This window comes from Arvicanthis niloticus, chromosome 21 (genome assembly GCF_011762505.2).
Source record: "Arvicanthis niloticus isolate mArvNil1 chromosome 21, mArvNil1.pat.X, whole genome shotgun sequence".
Taxonomy (NCBI): Eukaryota; Metazoa; Chordata; class Mammalia; order Rodentia; family Muridae; genus Arvicanthis; species Arvicanthis niloticus.
In genome coordinates, this window is record NC_047678.1 from 17,045,350 (window position 1) to 17,062,996 (window position 17,647).

Below are 17,647 nucleotides of genomic sequence, written 5' to 3' on the forward strand. Positions count from 1 at the left end.
CAGGTGCTGCCCCTAATTCCCTTTGGCTAGCAGGCAATAAGGAAACAGCAATACAATATCAACATTTTCAGGAAAGCACTGTTCAATATTTAAACACTGATCATTCAACTGATCAAAAGATAGATACTTTGGAGTATCCAAACTACAATCTGGAATGTGCCAGATTATTAAAGTGCGCCAAGTGACCATTCTCGAGTTAGAGCAGGACCCAACACTAAGGGGGTGGTGGTGTCCTTATACACCCTTGCTATGATGTGGGACAGAAGGCAACGTCAAGCCATCTCCTGACTCAGTGCTTCTCTTCTGGTTGGGAAGAGATGCCCTCAGGGGGAGTGCTAAACTGAATTCTCTAATTAAGAAAGAGAGTAAAGAGAGTACTGGGGCTGGAGAGATGGCTCAGCGATTAAGAGCACTGGCTGCTATTCCAGAGGTCCTGAGTTCAATTCCCAGCAACCACATGGTGGCCCACAACCATCTGTAATGGGGTCTGATGTACTCTTCAGGTGTGTCTGAAGACAGCTATAGTGTACTCATATAAATAAAAATAAATCTTTTTTTAAAAAAGAGTACCCGATAGCTGAACAATGGAGAACACTTTAGTCGTCCACTGTTGCATGCACCATCACTCATTATAATGTAAACATGGTGCACACAGGAGCACACATTCCCTGACAGCTGAGCACACTCACACCTGTGACCAGGCCAGACACCCACCAACTCTCAAAGGTGTTCAGACATCTTTGTGTCTGTCTCTAACCTGTAATGGCTAACACAACAGAGAAAAAGGTTTTCTTCTTCTTTTTTTTTTTTTTCTTTTTTTCTTTTTTAAAGTTTGAAGGTCCAGATGAACTTAATGGAAAGTTCTGACCTGACAAGGAACTGGAATTCTGTAGTAAAGTCAATGTTGGCAGCACAGAGCAGGCACTAACGGCAGTGAGTGACAGGAGTGCTACACGCAGAGATGGCTTCTTATTATCAGGTGCTCCCTACCACAAAGCTTCTTGGCAAGCGCCCTTACAAAGATCTTTTCTATTAGAAGGAAGTTGGAAAGACATGGATTTGGATGCATGAATATGAAGGAAATCTTGGGTTTCAAATTCTTTAGTAATAACCACACCAGGATCAGGATCCTCCAACAGTTAACTTCAATCATTAAATATTAAATACACTGTGAGAGCAGGCGTCATCACAGCCAATGTCTGCTTTTACACACTATGAACAAAATCTCGTGAACTGATGAACTTGATGAAAAAAGAGCATTTTCCAGTTCTCCATCAGTTGGTCAAACTATGATATTTTCCCCACAATTGGATTTTCCCTACAAAACAGTAAAAGAAAAATACTCTTTAAAAGAAATACACAAATTAACAATGTGACATACACAGAACCCACCAAGCACTTTTAATTTTCTTTGACTGTTCATGCTGAGTCTTGTTTTATTAATTCAGTAAGTCTTATTGATGGCTTACTATATTTCAAGTAGTATTCTAAAGCTAATGGTACTGCGCTGAACAAAACAGACATAGAATACATAGAGTTCACATGATATAGGAAAAGAAAATAAGCAAAATATTTAGTGTAAGAGGGTTTGTTTGTTCACTGCTGCCCCCTGCCCCGCCCTCTCCCCAGTGCTGGGAATTGTATGCTGGGTAATCACAGTAATACCAAGCTATTTTCTGAGCTCAAGACCTCCCCCAGCCCAATAAAGAAAGAAAACGTATGTGTGAAGCACACTGCAAGGGGCAGCGGGCACGAGTGCCACCAGCACTGAACTGTTTTGTTTTTAAAGATGTATTTATTTTATGTGAGTACACTGTTTCTGTCCTCAGACACACCAGAAGAGGGCATGGGATCCATCACGATGGTTGTGAGCCACCATGTGGTTGCTGGGAATTGAACTCAGGACCTCTGGAAGGAGTAGTCAGTGCTCTTAACTGCTGAGCCATCTCTCCAGCCCTGAGTTGGTAGTTTTTAATAGAGAAAGTTACAGTTGGCTAGGGTACAGTGTGCACGGATTATAAGGTATAATTTAAGGACGGTCAAGCCTTGGCTTGGAATTTTGAAGGACTTCAGATTAACTTTTGTTGAGTGATAATTATACTAATGAAGAAAATACAGATTTAGGATGTTTATAGTACAACCTTCATAATGTGGCAAGCTTTCTACCAAGAAAGAATGTATTTATATCAATACAATTGACTTTTCTTACTCAGAAATGTAAAAGTACTGACCAACATAATTTTCAAAGACTATTTAAAATAGTGCAGCAAGGACTTCGAGTCCTCGCACTAATGGTGTGGGATCGTGTGCAATTTTCTTTGCATTTCAATGTTCTGCCTATAAAGTAGGAAGGAAACCACGCTGGGCTGGGGTGAGGATCAATGACAGAGGAGCAGACACTGTGGAGACACTGCTGTTTGCTGGTCCATGGACCAAACCTTCCCATGCACTGTCTTACTAGCAGGTCCCTGATCATACTGAGTGGTGTGTGTCAGGGAGTGCTGGAAGGTACTCTAGACAAATCTCTTTTTCTCACAATAGGGAGGAAACAGTCTTTTTCTCCCTGAGAACATTTATCTTAAAAAAAAAAAAAAAATGGGGCTCTGAGCTACTGTGGCTCCTCTGATGCTAAGGAGAGTAGAGGCTCAAGATTTAGATGATCTCAGTGGGGAAGTGCTCCCACACAGTGCTCAGTGGGGAAGAGCTCCCACACAGTGCTCAGTGGGGAAGAGCTCCCACACATTGCTCAGTGGTGAAGTGCTCCCACACAGTGCTCAGTGGGGAAGTGCTCCCACACAGTGCTCAGTGGTGAAGTGCTCCCACACAGTGCTCAGTGGGGAAGTGCTCCCACACAGTGCTCAGTGGGGAAGAGCTCCCACACAGTGCTCAGTGGTGAAGTGCTCCCACACAGTGTTCAGTGGGGAAGTGCTCCCACACAGTGCTCAGTGGGTGTATTAACCCACTGTATACGCTTGCTCTTCATTGTGGAGACTGAAAACTTCCCTCAGGAGTCCAGCAATCCAGCTGACAGTCTCCAGTGCTGGGTGTGGCGTCCTCAGAGGAACGAGTCCCACTGAGTGTCAGCTGTTGCTGTCCTTAGCCAGCTCATCCTCTTCATCTGAGATGGAACACTTAAAACCCACTATCAAATGCTTCTATGGACTGTTAGGGCTTACTTTTTTGGTATTCATAATAAATATAATATATTGTGAGAAATATAAAGGAGACAACAAAAAGAAAAAGCTATGAATTATTCAGAGTGAATTACAACTGACCGCAGCATTCAAAGCAGTGATGAAAGTCCAGCACCAACATACAGGACAGCTGGACTGAGGAGACCAGGAGAGGGGAGGGAAGGGAAGCATGCACAGGAGGAAGGCTGGGGCCCGACAGATGTGGTGAGCGGAGACACTTACTTGCTTCCATACTTCGCACTACTTGATCTTTTCTTTCTGTATTTCTCATGCAGTTCATCCAGCTTCTCTATGGTGCTTTTTATTTGCTGAATTGTCTTAAAGGTTGCGACAGAGTCCTCAATGGTGAACTTAGAATAACCAGGTTCTTTCTGTGGCCCCTGATACACAGCTATAGTCCCGCAAGCCTCTGTAAGGAACAGTGAAATCTCTGATCAGAAAACTAAATTCCACAAATGTAATCTGTAGTGTAATTTAAAAAGTTTAGGAGTTTCTAAGGGAGCACAGGTGACTGTATTATAATAATTTACTATTATAACAAGTACATTTACATAAGAATATTTAATTTCATGAATAGATAAGATAAATGCCTCCTTTGAGGTTTTGTAAACTTCATTATCAGTAACTTAGGAAATCTATAAATATTTTCAACTTTTTAAAAAGTCAAAAAACCCCCCAGAAATTAGTAATGAAAAATAATGATTTTATAAAAGTAGAGTGTGTGTTTACCTTCCATTTTCTGCAGTTTAAGTAAACTGAGGGTAAAAATGGAATAAATTCTTTCTGTTTCTCTGTCTTCATCGATATCTATCTGGATGTCTGCAGGGATGCCTCTATGATAAAAAGAAAATTAAAGACATTGGAAAAATTCTTTATTAACATTAGAAAGATTTTTAATGAATTGTGATCAAAACTAGAATTAGAATTTTTTTTTTTTTTTTTTTTTTTTTTTTTTTGGTTTTTCGAGACAGGGTTTCTCTGTGTAGCCCTGGCTGTCCTGGAACTCGCTCTGAAGACCAGGCTGGCCTCTAACTCAGAAATCCACCTGCCTCTGCCTCCCAAGTGCTGGGATTAAAGGCATGTGCCACCACTGCCCGGCAGAATTAGAATTTTTCAAAAGAGACTTCAGAAATTAGTTTTCGAGATAGTTCAACAGGACCACAAGGTCTGGTTGTTAAGGACTCAAGTCTCGAAAAGGATTTTGAAGTAAAATCATTTTAAAAATATTTTTAATGTGCATGTGTGTGTGTCCGTGAGTGTCTGCAGAGGCTAGAAAAGTGTATCCAATCTATGCCCTGGAGCTGTGGTCACTGAGATTTTTGGAACTAAACTTGGGTCTTCTTTCTACAAGAGCAGCAAGCACTAACTGCTCTCCAGTCCCAATAAAAACGTTTTTATAACCTATGGTTCTTCACCAAATAACGCACCAATAATAAAAGGGCAACAGTCCACCTGGTTCCCTGGCTACCACTAATTTACATCTGTGTCTATAGTAACTTGTTTACTCTCTGTTTTAAGTTTTGTGGTAATAGGACTCAACCAAAGCCCTTGTGTGTGTCAGGTAGACATTCTTCCCAGTAGGCAACAAGCCAAGCCTTTCTAGACACGGTTTATAGAAATGCTTTCAACACTGTGGCCTCTGTGTCCAGCTACTTCTACCTTCTAGTTAGCATCGTGTTCTCACACTCACACCCAGGTCCACTCAAGGGCTGTGGATCACTACTCTCTCATCACAAAGTCACTCACGCAGTGCACGGCTTGCAGCCCGGTGTGCTTTCGCTCGTCTCCTGGCAGCAGAGCCAGTTTCCATTGAGATACGCGGACGGGTGGAAAGAGCTGAGCCTGTTGTGGTTGCACCTGCTCATCCTGCACAGCACGTCGATCCACTCATTGGCTTCCACGCAGTTATTTGCTTGGATGTACAGTGTTTTCTCTGTATGTATCACTTGGAACATCTTTATTGGCAATTAAAATAAAAAGTTAGAAAGCCTTAAAAACAACATATAATATACAAACAAAAAAAGTACTTAGGAGACCTAGCTTGCTTGGCTAAGAAATGGTTGCTAATGTGTCTTAATGAATCGTTACACTACGTAGGTCAGCACCAAAGACCATCTTAGTTAATGGTTCTAAGAAGTATAACAATATAAATTGTAGATGCCATACATGTGCAAAGGAATGGGGCACTGAGTAAGAACATAGGTAATTTTAGATGCAGGAGAAACTGTGAGGAATGACAAGTCAGTGAGAAGACGCTAAGGAACAAAAATGCCATCCTAGTGACTGGAGGGTCCTGCACCAGCTGAGTGACAACAGTTGACCCAAGTTGGGACATTACTTAGAGATCTGAATGGTAAGTGCCAAAATGACTTACATGTGATGATTTAAAATGCTTCAATATTTATATAACTTACATTTTTCTTGTTGAAAGAGCTTTCTTCTAGTTTTTCTACAGCAAGAATATTTTTTACTGGAATAGTGTAAATTGCATCTTTGCCTAAATAATAAAAAGACAACAAAATTAAAAGAATTGCTATAATAACCACAAGGATTAGACGTTAATTCTGTAAGGCTAATTCCACTAGCTGATAGAAGCATATGTATCTGCAGTAGACTTCTGGATGGCTTGTGTATAATATGGAATGAGAATTTTGATGATTTCTGCAAAGCAATGTCCTTGTCTTTTAACATATAGATGAAAATATTTTCAAGGAAAAGCATGTAAGTTTGAGCTATATAAGAAAATTATTTTCTATGCTATTACAAATTTGCAACACTAATGTGTCTAGTGACAGAGAACCACTGAGAGGCCCAGGCTCAGGAGCTATCACCACAGTGAATACAACTATTCAAGTAGAGTCCTTTCTGTTTGCCAACTTAACATTTAATTAAAGGATTAGCCCTCAAAAGAACAGCAACAACAACAATATGTAGTGTGTGCATACATGTAGAACACCAAACTCAAAGCATGGTACATGTTAGGTAAGTGCTCTAGCACTGATCACATCTCCACTCCTAACGCACATGTATGAGTGTTTCCCAGCATATATGTGTGTGTATCGCATGTATACCCAGTGCCCTCAAAAACAAGCAAGCAAGCAAACAAACAAACAAACAAACAACCCCCCCACGCTCGCAAAGTCAGAAAATGGCTTCTGATCTCTTGGGATTGGAGTTACAGATGGTTGCTAGCCACCATGTTGGTGCTGGAAACTGAGCAAAAACAAGTGCTTTTAACCACTGAGATAACTATCTAGCTCTGAATTTTTAAGTTTTTCTCTATTTATTTATTTTGGTTTTTGAAACAAGGTCTCTTTTGGCTGTCCTGGAATGTGCTCTGTAGACCAGACTGGCCTCATACTTAGAGATCCACCTGCCTCTGCCTTCTAAGTGCTGGAATTAAAAGTGTGTGCTACCATGCGCAGCCTTGTTTAAATTTTTTTAAAATTACATTTTATTTTAGTGTTTGCGTGTGTGTAGGTACATGCATATGCACCACAGCACATATATGGAGGTATGGGACAACTGGCAGAAGTCAGTTCTCTCCTTCTAACATGTGGGTCCCAGACAGTGAACTGCTTGTCAATCTTGGTGGCAAGGTCCCGTACCCCCTGACCCATCTTGCTAGCTTCAAAGCAGGTTTTAAACTATAGACTTACAGCTGTCACATGTTGGCCAGCTACTAGCTAAATACTAGGAAGTTTACTTAGGAGATGCTGGAGACAATGTCTCCAGCAGGGAATCCTTAACCCTTTACAGGTTTTGAAACATAGGCAAGGGGATTTGGGTTTGCTAAAGGGCTTTCTCTAAGAGGATGCACGTCAGTACAGCCTGGGTTATCTGCCCTTATCTAGCTATAGAAGAAGCTAATGACAAACACAATTTTGACTTCTGTCATTTTGTGATGGTGCTTTTACAGCACCAAAGCTTTGTTTCTACTTCTTCCTCAAGCCTTTTTTTTTTTTTTTTTTTTTTTTTTTAAATGGATGTGAGGGTTGAAATAGAAGAAGCTAGGAGCATTCTATTTTATACTATTCAAAGGACTAATACTGTGACTTTTTTCCACAAAGAAGAGTATTTGGATAGTTGTGATTTGTTTTTGTTGTAAATAAAGACATTAATACAAAACAGTTGTTCAGTCACTTTCCTGGTACCTAAAATTTAAGGTGATTCAAACAGACGTGACATATAATTTTTTAAAAGATACACATGAATGTCTAATATAAGCCAGGTACTGTTCTAATAGTTTAAGACAAAACAATAAATAAAAAACAGGTTCCTAGTGAAATTTGTATTGAGTTCTGAAAAGACTGGAAGAAAAATATTAACTAGAGATGAATAATATGATGAAAATAAATTGAAATGATTTATTTGGTTCTTTAGCTATTAAAGAAAAACAGCAAGCAAAAATTTGGAGAGCTTCATGTCAGGAACCATGAGGAGAGAAAAATGAAGTTACCCTAACCGCACTAAGAGTGTATATTTATGGAAGTTGTATAAGTTGTCAGTATGTGCCTATATATAACAGGTCTCAAGAACATAGAATAGCTAAGCAAATCTCACAAAAGTATTACAAAGATAGGCTTATTAACAGTTTTACTAGTAAACTTGGTTAAAGCTTCTGAAACCAGAGCAGTGGTTACTCAAGCAGTTCAGGCGACAGCAGATCTGGAAGACCCGGTGTTCTCTGAAGAGCATTTACTAAATGCTTCTGTGCTGGTAACGTGACTGTTACCACTGAAGATCTTCAAGAGCAGAAGAGAGATATGAAATGTAATAGCCAGTGTGCTGTATGTTCCTATTCAATAGGCAGCTAAGTGGCTAGAGACTTGAAATTACTTCCATAAAGAGCTGACACTTGGTCTGAGGAGGACATCAGATCACAGATCCGAAGAAGGGGAGATCTCTGTAATGAGTAGATACAGAACCATAACACAGAGCAGCTATAGAGCCCGGGTGGTGGAGTCCGCTATGATGAATACAAGACGAGGCGTATGAGACATGAAGACGCTGGGACATGAGCAGATAATCAGACCCCGCCTTCTAACAGAAGGTGATAATACAGTAATGTAAAGTTAACTCAGCTCTATAAAAACTGCCATGGTAGCAACATTTACATTAAGCAACAAAAGGTTAAATATGACAACTGTAGGTGCACTTCAGGCCTGTGAGGTCCATGAAATTCCTATGCAAACTCCATGTCTGTGTGTACATAATGTAAGATTCTCAGGAAATTCACCATGACTATCATATCTGACTTTCTAACCAACAGACTTTGGAATGCTGGCTTAAATTATACAGTGTTGTAACTGAGGAACAAATAACTTGTTTATTCACAGAAAATGACTAATTTACTAATTTAAATTTTATTGAGACAGGGTTTCTCTGTGTAGCCCTGGCTGTCCTGGAACTCACTCTGTAGACCAGGCTGGCCTCGAACTCAGAAATCTGCCTGCCTCTGCCTCCCAAGTGTTGGGATTAAAGGCATGCACCACCACTGCCCAGCTATTAGGTTGTTTTTATTTTAATTTTTTTTAAAGCAGTCTCTATGTAACCCTGGCTGTTCGAGAACTCACAATGTAGAACAGGCTGGCTTCGACCTCATGAAGATCTGTCTGTCTCTGTCCTATAACTCCCCAACCCTTAGAGCCTGGATTAAAAGTATGTACCACCATGCCTGGTGTAGTGGCTGGTTTTGTGTGTCAACTTGACATGAGCTGGAGTTATCACAGAGAAAGGAGCCTCCCTTGAGGAACTGTCTCCATGAGATGCAGCTGTAGGGCATCTTCTCAATTAGTGATCAAGGGGGGAGGGCCCACTGTGGGTGGTGCCATCCCTGGGCTGGTAGTCCTGGGTTCTATAAGAAAGCAAGCTGAGCAAGTCAGGGGAAGGAAGCCCCAGTAAGTAACATTCCTCCATGGCCTCTGCATTAGCTCCTGCTTCTTAACCTGCTTGAGTTCCAGTCCTGAATGTGGACGTGTAAGCTGAACTTGCTTCTTGGTTATGATGTTTGTAGAGGAATAGGAACTCTGACTAAGACACCTGGCTTAAATTGTTCTATTAAAATAAACATTATAAACAACAATGGAATCCATAAGTGAGAATATTTATATAAAATTCAATATAAACTAGAATTCTGAAACATTCAAAGACAGCTTTAAAAACAAAGGTAAACCTATTGATCTTTAGTTATATATTTATATACTGTAACAAGCTATGTGGACGCCTTATTACATTTCTTATTAATATACTTGGATATATATATATGTATATTAATTCATTCTGGTTAAACTGCTTGTGTGTGTGTCTGACACGCAGACACACACAGACACACACACACCCTCTTAGCTGACACAGTGGTACATTCGAGTAGTTCCTGCTATTTGGGAGGCTGAAACAAGAGGACTGCTTAAGCCCAAAGTTCCGAGTCAAGACCCCATCTCTTTAAAATGTCTGTCTCTGTCTCTGTCTCTCTTATTCTATTCAGGAATTCCATTGAAGCACTCTATATTCTTATAGTCCCCTGTGTCAGGTCTTTATGTCATCATTTCGGTATTTATAGAAGCTCTCTTAGCTGGTATTTTCCATCAGATTTCATGGGACTTCAGAACCTACTGAGCACTGTGATTCGCTGAGTGCTTGTGGTTGTTAGCTAATCTGTTAAGTCTGTACTTTTCTGCTTTTATTGTTATACTGACTTACTTACCAAGTTCAGCTGTTTTGTTCTCAAACTGACTTATACAAGGCTTTTGTTTTAGTTTTATTATATACTACACAATGTGAGAAAATAAACAGTTTAGTTCTTGTGTGTTCTTATTGTGTGTAGTTATTATATACTACACAATGTGAGAAAATAAACAGTTTAGTTCATGTGCTGTGCAATGGCCCACTGCAGCACACGAACAGCGGGAGTAAGGGAGGCCGCAGGAAGCACAAACACAACTCTACCTTGCTGTTTGTGGTAGGTGAGCTCTTTGCTTGTCAAGCAGAACCATCGTTTCTTGAAGTTCTTTTTTCCAATACGGGTTCTTCCTTGAGCTCTTTTATACATCTCACTGCCAACATAACAGAAAGAAGCAAGCATTTAACTCTCAGAGGTGAAGACCATTAACCTGAAACAGAGAGCTGACCCTGACTGCTAGGTGCTGGGCAGTCCTCCATGATCACTAGTGTGCAGCAGTGACTTTCCACTGGGGACTCAGGAAGCCTTTCTATCAAGGCAGAATTGCTTTTGTTCTACTTTTAGGTATCGTGTAGCCTGTATGACATCTACGCACAGTATGCATTGCCTGTGGAAATCAGAAGAGGAACTGCAGTTACAAACAGTTGTGAGCCACTCTATGGGTGCTGGGAATGGAACACAGGTCCTCTACCTTCTTAACCATGATCTCTCCAGCCTCTAAGTGATGCCATTTTATAACTGTGCTATACAGAATAAAAAGGGCCAGGTAAGTCACTTCCAACTCATTACTCCTACTAACAACACTCTTTGTTAAGGACACAGCCATTTGTGAACTATAGCACTGAGACTGCAGTCAGTGAGTGAGTGCTGTCTAAGACGGAGCTGACAGGGTAGTGAGGGTGATTTACCTGCCTGAAGCAGCTTAGGAAGCTCTGGAACAGAATGAAAACTCAGGTTTCTTCATTCTCAAAGCCATGCTCTTTGTACTTACTGTCTACAGTGAGTTATAACTTTCATGTCTCATTTAATTAATTACCCTTCTTTCAGGTGCACAGGCTCACTCGTACCACTGGACTCTTTAGTTTCCGTAGATGAAATTTCATCCAAGAACTAAATGGGGAGATGGGGAAGTATTACAGTATGTGAGTAAATAAGGTATATTACAAAAAATTGTTTTATCTGGCAGGCGGCGGTGGCCCACATCTTTAATTGCAGCACTCGCAGAGGCAGAGGCAGAGGCAGAGGCAGAGGCAGAGGAGGCAGAGGAGGCAGAGGAGGCAGAGGAGGCAGAGGAGGCAGAGGAGGCAGAGGAGGCAGAGGAGGCAGAGGAGGCAGAGGAGGCAGAGGAGGCAGAGGCAGAGGCAGGCGGATCTCTGAGTCTGAGGCAGTCTTGTTTACACACCGAGTTCCAGGACAGCCAAGGCTACACAAAGAAACTCTGTCTTGGAAAACAAACAAGCAAACAAATAAATGTTTTATCTTGCATGTCACTGATTATACTAAGAGATCCCTCATTACTAAAGACCATATAATGCAGGTTGAGAATCTCTTGCTCAGGACCAAAGTGCTTTAGATTTAGGATTCTGAAACAATTGCATATACAGTAAGATATCTTGGGGACTGGACTTATATCTAAAAAAAAAAATTCATATATATACCTAAGGGTAATTTTATACAGTTTTGTTTTTTTACGACACCTGCACTTTGTGACCTATCACGTGAGATCAAGTGTGTAATTTTCCATTGTGACATCATGTCCACTCAAGAAGTTTTAAATATTGCAATATTTCAGATCTTAGAGCATCTTGGATCAAAGAGGCTCATCCTACAGTAATCTATAAAATAAAATACATGTGGTTATACAAAGTTCCCAATTTACAAATGAAAGGTATTCTAAAAAGTTGTTTTTTACTCAAATTCTGAATGGATTTCCCTACAGAAAGAATTCAATCAATAATCCTTAACTATAATTCATTTTGAGACAATGCCTTACTATTTCAGAGGCTAGACTTAAACACACTGCAATCTTCCTGTCTCAGCCTTCTCAGTGCTAAGATGACAGGCATCTACCACCACATCCAGCCCTTATCTATATTTTTGGTACCTTGGCTGCCCTAGAACTCACTCTGTGGTCCAAACTAGCCTCAAGTTCACAGAGATCTACCCTCCTCTGTATCATAAGTGCTGGGATTAAAGGCATGTGCTGCCCCCATCTGGCTCAAAGCATTTATTTTTCTTCCCTTTTAAAACTTTCATCTTTGATTTGCAGCAAACACTGGCTCTCATGTATTATCTTACAGCGTATTTTCCATCGTGACAAGTAACACTGGTGTGTGACTGCTGGATGGAACCAAGGGACTGTTTAATTATTACTAATAATTATTAATTCATTACTTTTTGAAAATCTGAAAAATTGAACTCTGAAAATTCCTGGGTCCAGAGATTTTTACATACAGGACCATGAGTGTTTCTGATAGGCTAAAATAAAACTATGGACTGAGCCAAATTTGACCTGCAGTCTGTTTTTGTAAGAACCAGGGTTATGAGATAAACCAAAAATGAAAGTGGTCTTATGTAACCAATAAGTCCTCCCATTTGTTGGCTATTCATAGAAAATAGCTTGCTAATTTCTATTATCTAGAACTGATGACCTAGACAAATGAGATAACCTAAAGTCAAATATAAGTATTTACAAACTTTTTATGCAGAATATAAGGATGTGGCTCAAGAAAATGTGTAATATCCACTGCTAGAAACAGGAGTCACTCAGGGAAAAGCACCAAGCTTCATGAGTAGCTCCTGGAGTAGTCAAGGGCTCCCCAGCATGTGGACGCCTCTTCATGGAAAGGGGAAGTTGAGCAGTCCAAAATGCAACTCCTGCTCTTAGAGAGGAATCCTATTTTGGCTCTAGATCAATTATCCATCTGCTTATCCGTGAGACATCGTGATCCCGTTGTCTGGCCTTCATTGCTTTCTTCCCGTTGGTTTCTAACTTTATTTTTGTTTAGGATTTTAGGATATAAACAACACAAGCATATAGTTTTCTGAGAAGAACATCAAGGGACTAGTGTTCCCTCTGTAGGACTGAAGGCACAGCAACTCTGGCCTACGGATGCTGGGCTTCGCCCACCAGAGCACTCACTCTCTCAAGAGGCTTCCCAATGTGTTCTTTCCAGTTTGCTTAAGTAAGCAAACAAATAAGAACAGAATCCTTTTTGTCCTGTGGATGATGCAGGTTCAAATATCCAGGGACAACATTAACAAAGTATCCTGTCTCATCTGTAGTTTTAACGGATGGACCATCCACCCATGGAGTTTAATGGTTACTTGAATATCTCATTTCTTAGCATTGTATGAAAAAGTATAAGATAAAAACAAATGTGTGATGTGAAATGTAAGAAAACATTAAGATGAAAGTAAAGTAACTGTAGGTAACAAGTTGGCTCAGGTTCACTCTACTCAGAGCCATAGTCATCTCTAAGTCTTTAGTGTTGTGGTTCTGTCACCAAACTGTATAATCACCCTCTGTACAGAACTCTTCTGGTTACCTTTCCTTACTGTGTGGGCAACAGTGTATGATTTAGTTACAAGTCACTTAAAGTCACTAGTATAAATGCCAGTATGAATGAGAAACTGAGTTACATGGACATTAGTGATTCCTTATTATAAAGACTGAAGACAGAGCTCAATCTTAGACAGAACAGTCTAGGATATGTAAGGTCCTGGGTCAAATCTACAGACAGACAGAAAGACACATGGACACACAAAAAGAGATAATTAAGATTTTAGGGCAAACTATCTTATGCTACCTCAGGACTAGAGATATACACGAGACAGTAAATGCACTATGGTTAGAATCTATTTGTGAGTATACAAAACTTGTAATTTTATTTTACAAATTAAAAGCATATTTTTACATTTTCTCAAACGCTTTCAACAATTACTTAAAAAGTTTTATCTGAATTCCCATTATTCTAGATAAAAAAGAAAAATCTAGGTTCAGCATAGTGGTGCATACCTTTAACCCCAGCACTTAGGAGGTAGAGGCAGGTGGCTATCTGTGAGTGAGGCCAGCCTGGTCTACATACTAAGAACTAGGATAGCCAAGGCTATATACTGAGACTCCCAACCCTATCTGACAGGAGCGTCTTCTCTCTGGCGTCCCTGAGAAGGCGTGTCGTCACCAGTCTAAACATATACTTCCGTAAAAACGTTCTTGGCCACCAACAGCTGAGTCATGAATAGAGCCTGAATTATACAGGCTTTAAAGACTAACTTGGTTCACTGAGTTAGGATTGTGATAATGAAGACACAGTACTTTCTTCAAGTTTAGTTTAGCTATATCCTAAGATAATTTTTTATTTCAAGTTTTTCAGGGTTATAATACTGTATTTTATGTGGATGACTAATGAGTCAAGGACCAAAAAAATTAAAGACTTAAAAAAAACTCAGTTTCTAATCACACTCCATTTACATATCGTAGGCCTTATATTAGCATGCTATATGCTGTAGGCATTTATACATTTTTATTTTTACTTATTTTTCTCCAGTTACTACCATATATACTCAATATATTGAAAACACTGTTTTACGTTTTTCTCATTTTATGTGAATATGTGGGAATGTGAGTGTCTCAGGATGCATGTGGAGGTTAGAGGAAAACTTGTGGGAAGTGGTTCCCTCCTTCCAATCATGGGGCCCCAGCGGCCAGACTCAGGTCACCAGGCTCTGTAAGAGGCACCTTTACCTGCTGAGCCATCTTGCTAACCCATTTTGTTTACTGTGGCAATTGAGTACCCACTCTACTACATAACAAACTCTATTAGGCTTTAGTCTTAGACCAAAGGTTCCTAACAAAAGACAATTCCATCCTCCAGGAGACATCTGTAGTAATAGCTAAAAGCATGTCTGGTCTTCGAAATTGGGGATATGCTATTGGCATTTAATTCATGGATGTCAATAGTGTTGCATAGCAATCTGTATTTGTATAGTTAAGACAACAGCACTTACTGCACTTACTGTTAAGCTCTGCTTACCTCACAGCTTTGTTTAATAGAACTGGAAGAAAAGACTTTTTTTTAAAAGATTTATTTACTTATTATGTACACAGTGTTCTGCCAGCATATATGCCTGCATGCCAGAAGAGGGCGCCAGATCCCATTACAGATGCTTGTGAGCCACCCTGTGGTTGCTGGGAACTGAACTCAGTACCTCTGGAAGAGCAGTCAGTGCTCTCAATCTCTGAGCCATCTCTCCAACTGGAAAAAGACTTCTTGACTGACAATTTCAACATGATTTAAAAAAAAAAAAGTTGGAAACTTGACTCTTTGGAAGAAAATTAAATGTTAATTCCTTTAAACTAGATGACAAGAAAGAACCATACCTTTTTCATGTCTGTAAAATATCTTTCTTCTTGAAACATTTTGAGAAATTCACACATGACTGACTTTTTGAACCGTGACTAGGAGAAAACAAACACAGGATTTGTGTATGTTAAATATGCACAGTTCTTAAGCTATTAGTTGTCACTCCATATGTGGTCATGAGAAATTTGTCAATAGTAAAGGTTTCTGAAGGCACAAACAACAAGAACTAGTTCAAAATCAAACATGTCATGATTCCGAGGTATCTCTGGTGCATCTGTGCTGCATGGTGCCTCGTCCAAGTACACGCATGCCTTTCACTCTGCATGCCAATATATCATGCACCACCAGTCACTGCTGGTGGTCGCTCAGCACAAAGCCCTGGGCTGCTGTATATTAGGAATGAAGCTATTTTGACTAGACATCAGGCTTTTGTTCTAACAAAAACATAATTGCTTCGTTAAAGAAATAAAAACTTACAATATTCTCCCACATCATTAGTCAGCATGTATCAATTAGTAGTTTTGGATTTTATTAGAATGTTTAACTTTTAATTGCTTTTGTTGCTGACTTATGTTTCACTAAACAAACAAACAAATCCCCAAACCAACCAACCAAAAACCAAAAAAACACTAAGTAAATTCTGGCTTGAGATTAGGACAAAATTTCCAACATTTAAAAACTGGCCTTAAATATACTTCTGCCATTTTGTACTACGTGTTTATGCAAACTGAATGATTATAAAATCAAAATACAATCAACTCTGAAAAACAATGAAGACGCTCTCAACTCTACTCAACTAGTATTTATTTATGTAAACATAAATAAGTATATCCATCTCATTAGTATGCAAATGTTTTTGTCTTTAATAAATTTGAAGATTATACATATATACAAAGAAGTTTAAAATGTTTGACCAATATACAATGTAAATATGTATCAAAACATATTGCACATATAAATTTGAATTATTATATGACAAAAATGAAAATTTTAATAGAAAATTTAAAAAGTATTTACAAATGAGTAGCTACGTTTAACTACATGTAATAAGGTACACAGGTGTCATTACTCAAAGACCTAAAGAGCCAAGTCAGCAATGCAGATCTACCTGGGGTCTCCTGACAAGAGCAGCTGTGGATCCAAAACAGGGGCCTCCCAGAAGCTAGAGCTCTCCTGAGGCACAGAGTAAACCTGGGATGGAGATCTGGACAGGCAGATGGAAACTATGCAGCCCAAAGTCTATCTAGTTTCTTTTTTGTTTTAAAAATGGTAGTAGTGGAGACTGAACCTAGGGCCTGATTTATAAAAGATTAGGGTTCTACCACTGAGCTACAGCCCAGCCCTTCCATTTCCAGTTTCAAGGGAAAGGAAGAAGGCAGGCAGGGAAAGATAAGATCCTCAGCATGAGGGACAGTGATGAGGGAAGGCGATAACGTAAGGGTGAGGCCTCCAGGTCACAGGGCTGCTCCCACCAGCCAAACAGGAATGGGCCCAGCTTCGGAGTTTTCAAATGTGTTTATCACAAATGAAAAACTGTGAACACCTTTCTTCATAAAATTTCCTTATAGAACCTGGAACACTCTATTGTGAGGATCAGATGAAGGGTACACGTGGATTACTGACAAGAGTAAGACCTGTCAAGGACTCTAAGTTGCCTCAGACCCCTGTAAAAAGCAAAACCTCCCATTTACTGGGACCAGAAACTAGCAAATACTACTTCCTTCTCCAGGAAGTTTACTGCCTGAGACTGTTCTCTACAGAGACTTCCCAGTAAGACCAGCTAACCCTTCTTGTTATATATAACAAAGGCACCGGATTTACGGGTTAGTTAGTAGGCCAGAGCAAGCACAGGTCACCCAATCCTAGCTTTTCTTTGTGTATGCTTGTTGGCTCTACATGCCTGTGGTGTCCTAGTCAGGTTCCAGGACCACGTTGTGCAGGGCAAAATACTTACTCTTAAGGCTTCCAGCTTCCAACTTCCCCACCACCTCCTTTGTTTTCCCAGATGACCTTAACCCTACTCTCTTCAAAGAGTAGGGAAGTAGCTGGCCACTACGCTGTTTTTCCCACTGATAGACCCAACTCCTGGAAAGCACTGGGCAATCCCTATGCATTCTGGCTCCCCAAACCTCTGAGATCCACAGATTTCATTCACGTCAGGTAGCAAGTATGGTGGTGTTTCTCCCTCTTGGCTAATCAGTCTTAATTATTCATGGCAGTTCACTTGGGTGCCTTAAGGAGCCAGGTCTACAGCCAGAGGGCCCAGAGTGCTGCCTCATCTGTGTTGTAGGCCCAGATTTGGTAGAGGAGAACAGACAATGGAGCTTCCTCAACTCTTCTCCATGTGGGGCAGCAGGCAGGCTGGAAAATTCACATCCATCTTCATGACCTTGTTCTAGAGCATC

The 17,647-nt window shown here is 40.1% G+C and overlaps 1 protein-coding gene across 2 annotated transcripts in view; it reads right to left on the reverse strand.

Annotated features, from left to right (window-relative positions):
- Window positions 1–827: 827 nt before the first annotated feature.
- Rasa2 (RAS p21 protein activator 2) overlaps window positions 828–17,647 on the reverse strand; it is an 88,846-nt gene continuing 72,026 nt past the window's right edge. Inside the window, exons 17-24 of one of the 2 annotated variants that reach the window (XM_034484055.2) lie at window positions 15,260–15,337; window positions 10,913–10,986; window positions 10,143–10,249; window positions 5,609–5,691; window positions 4,941–5,149; window positions 3,924–4,027; window positions 3,417–3,603; window positions 828–1,318 (exon numbers count right to left, since the gene is read on the reverse strand). In XM_034484055.2, coding sequence (XP_034339946.1) covers window positions 1,288–1,318; window positions 3,417–3,603; window positions 3,924–4,027; window positions 4,941–5,149; window positions 5,609–5,691; window positions 10,143–10,249; window positions 10,913–10,986; window positions 15,260–15,337 — 873 coding nt within the window. In that variant the 3' untranslated portion in view covers window positions 828–1,287. The remainder of the gene's footprint in view (window positions 1,319–3,416; window positions 3,604–3,923; window positions 4,028–4,940; window positions 5,150–5,608; window positions 5,692–10,142; window positions 10,250–10,912; window positions 10,987–15,259; window positions 15,338–17,647) is intronic. The other variant, XM_076917718.1, reaches the window with a different exon arrangement.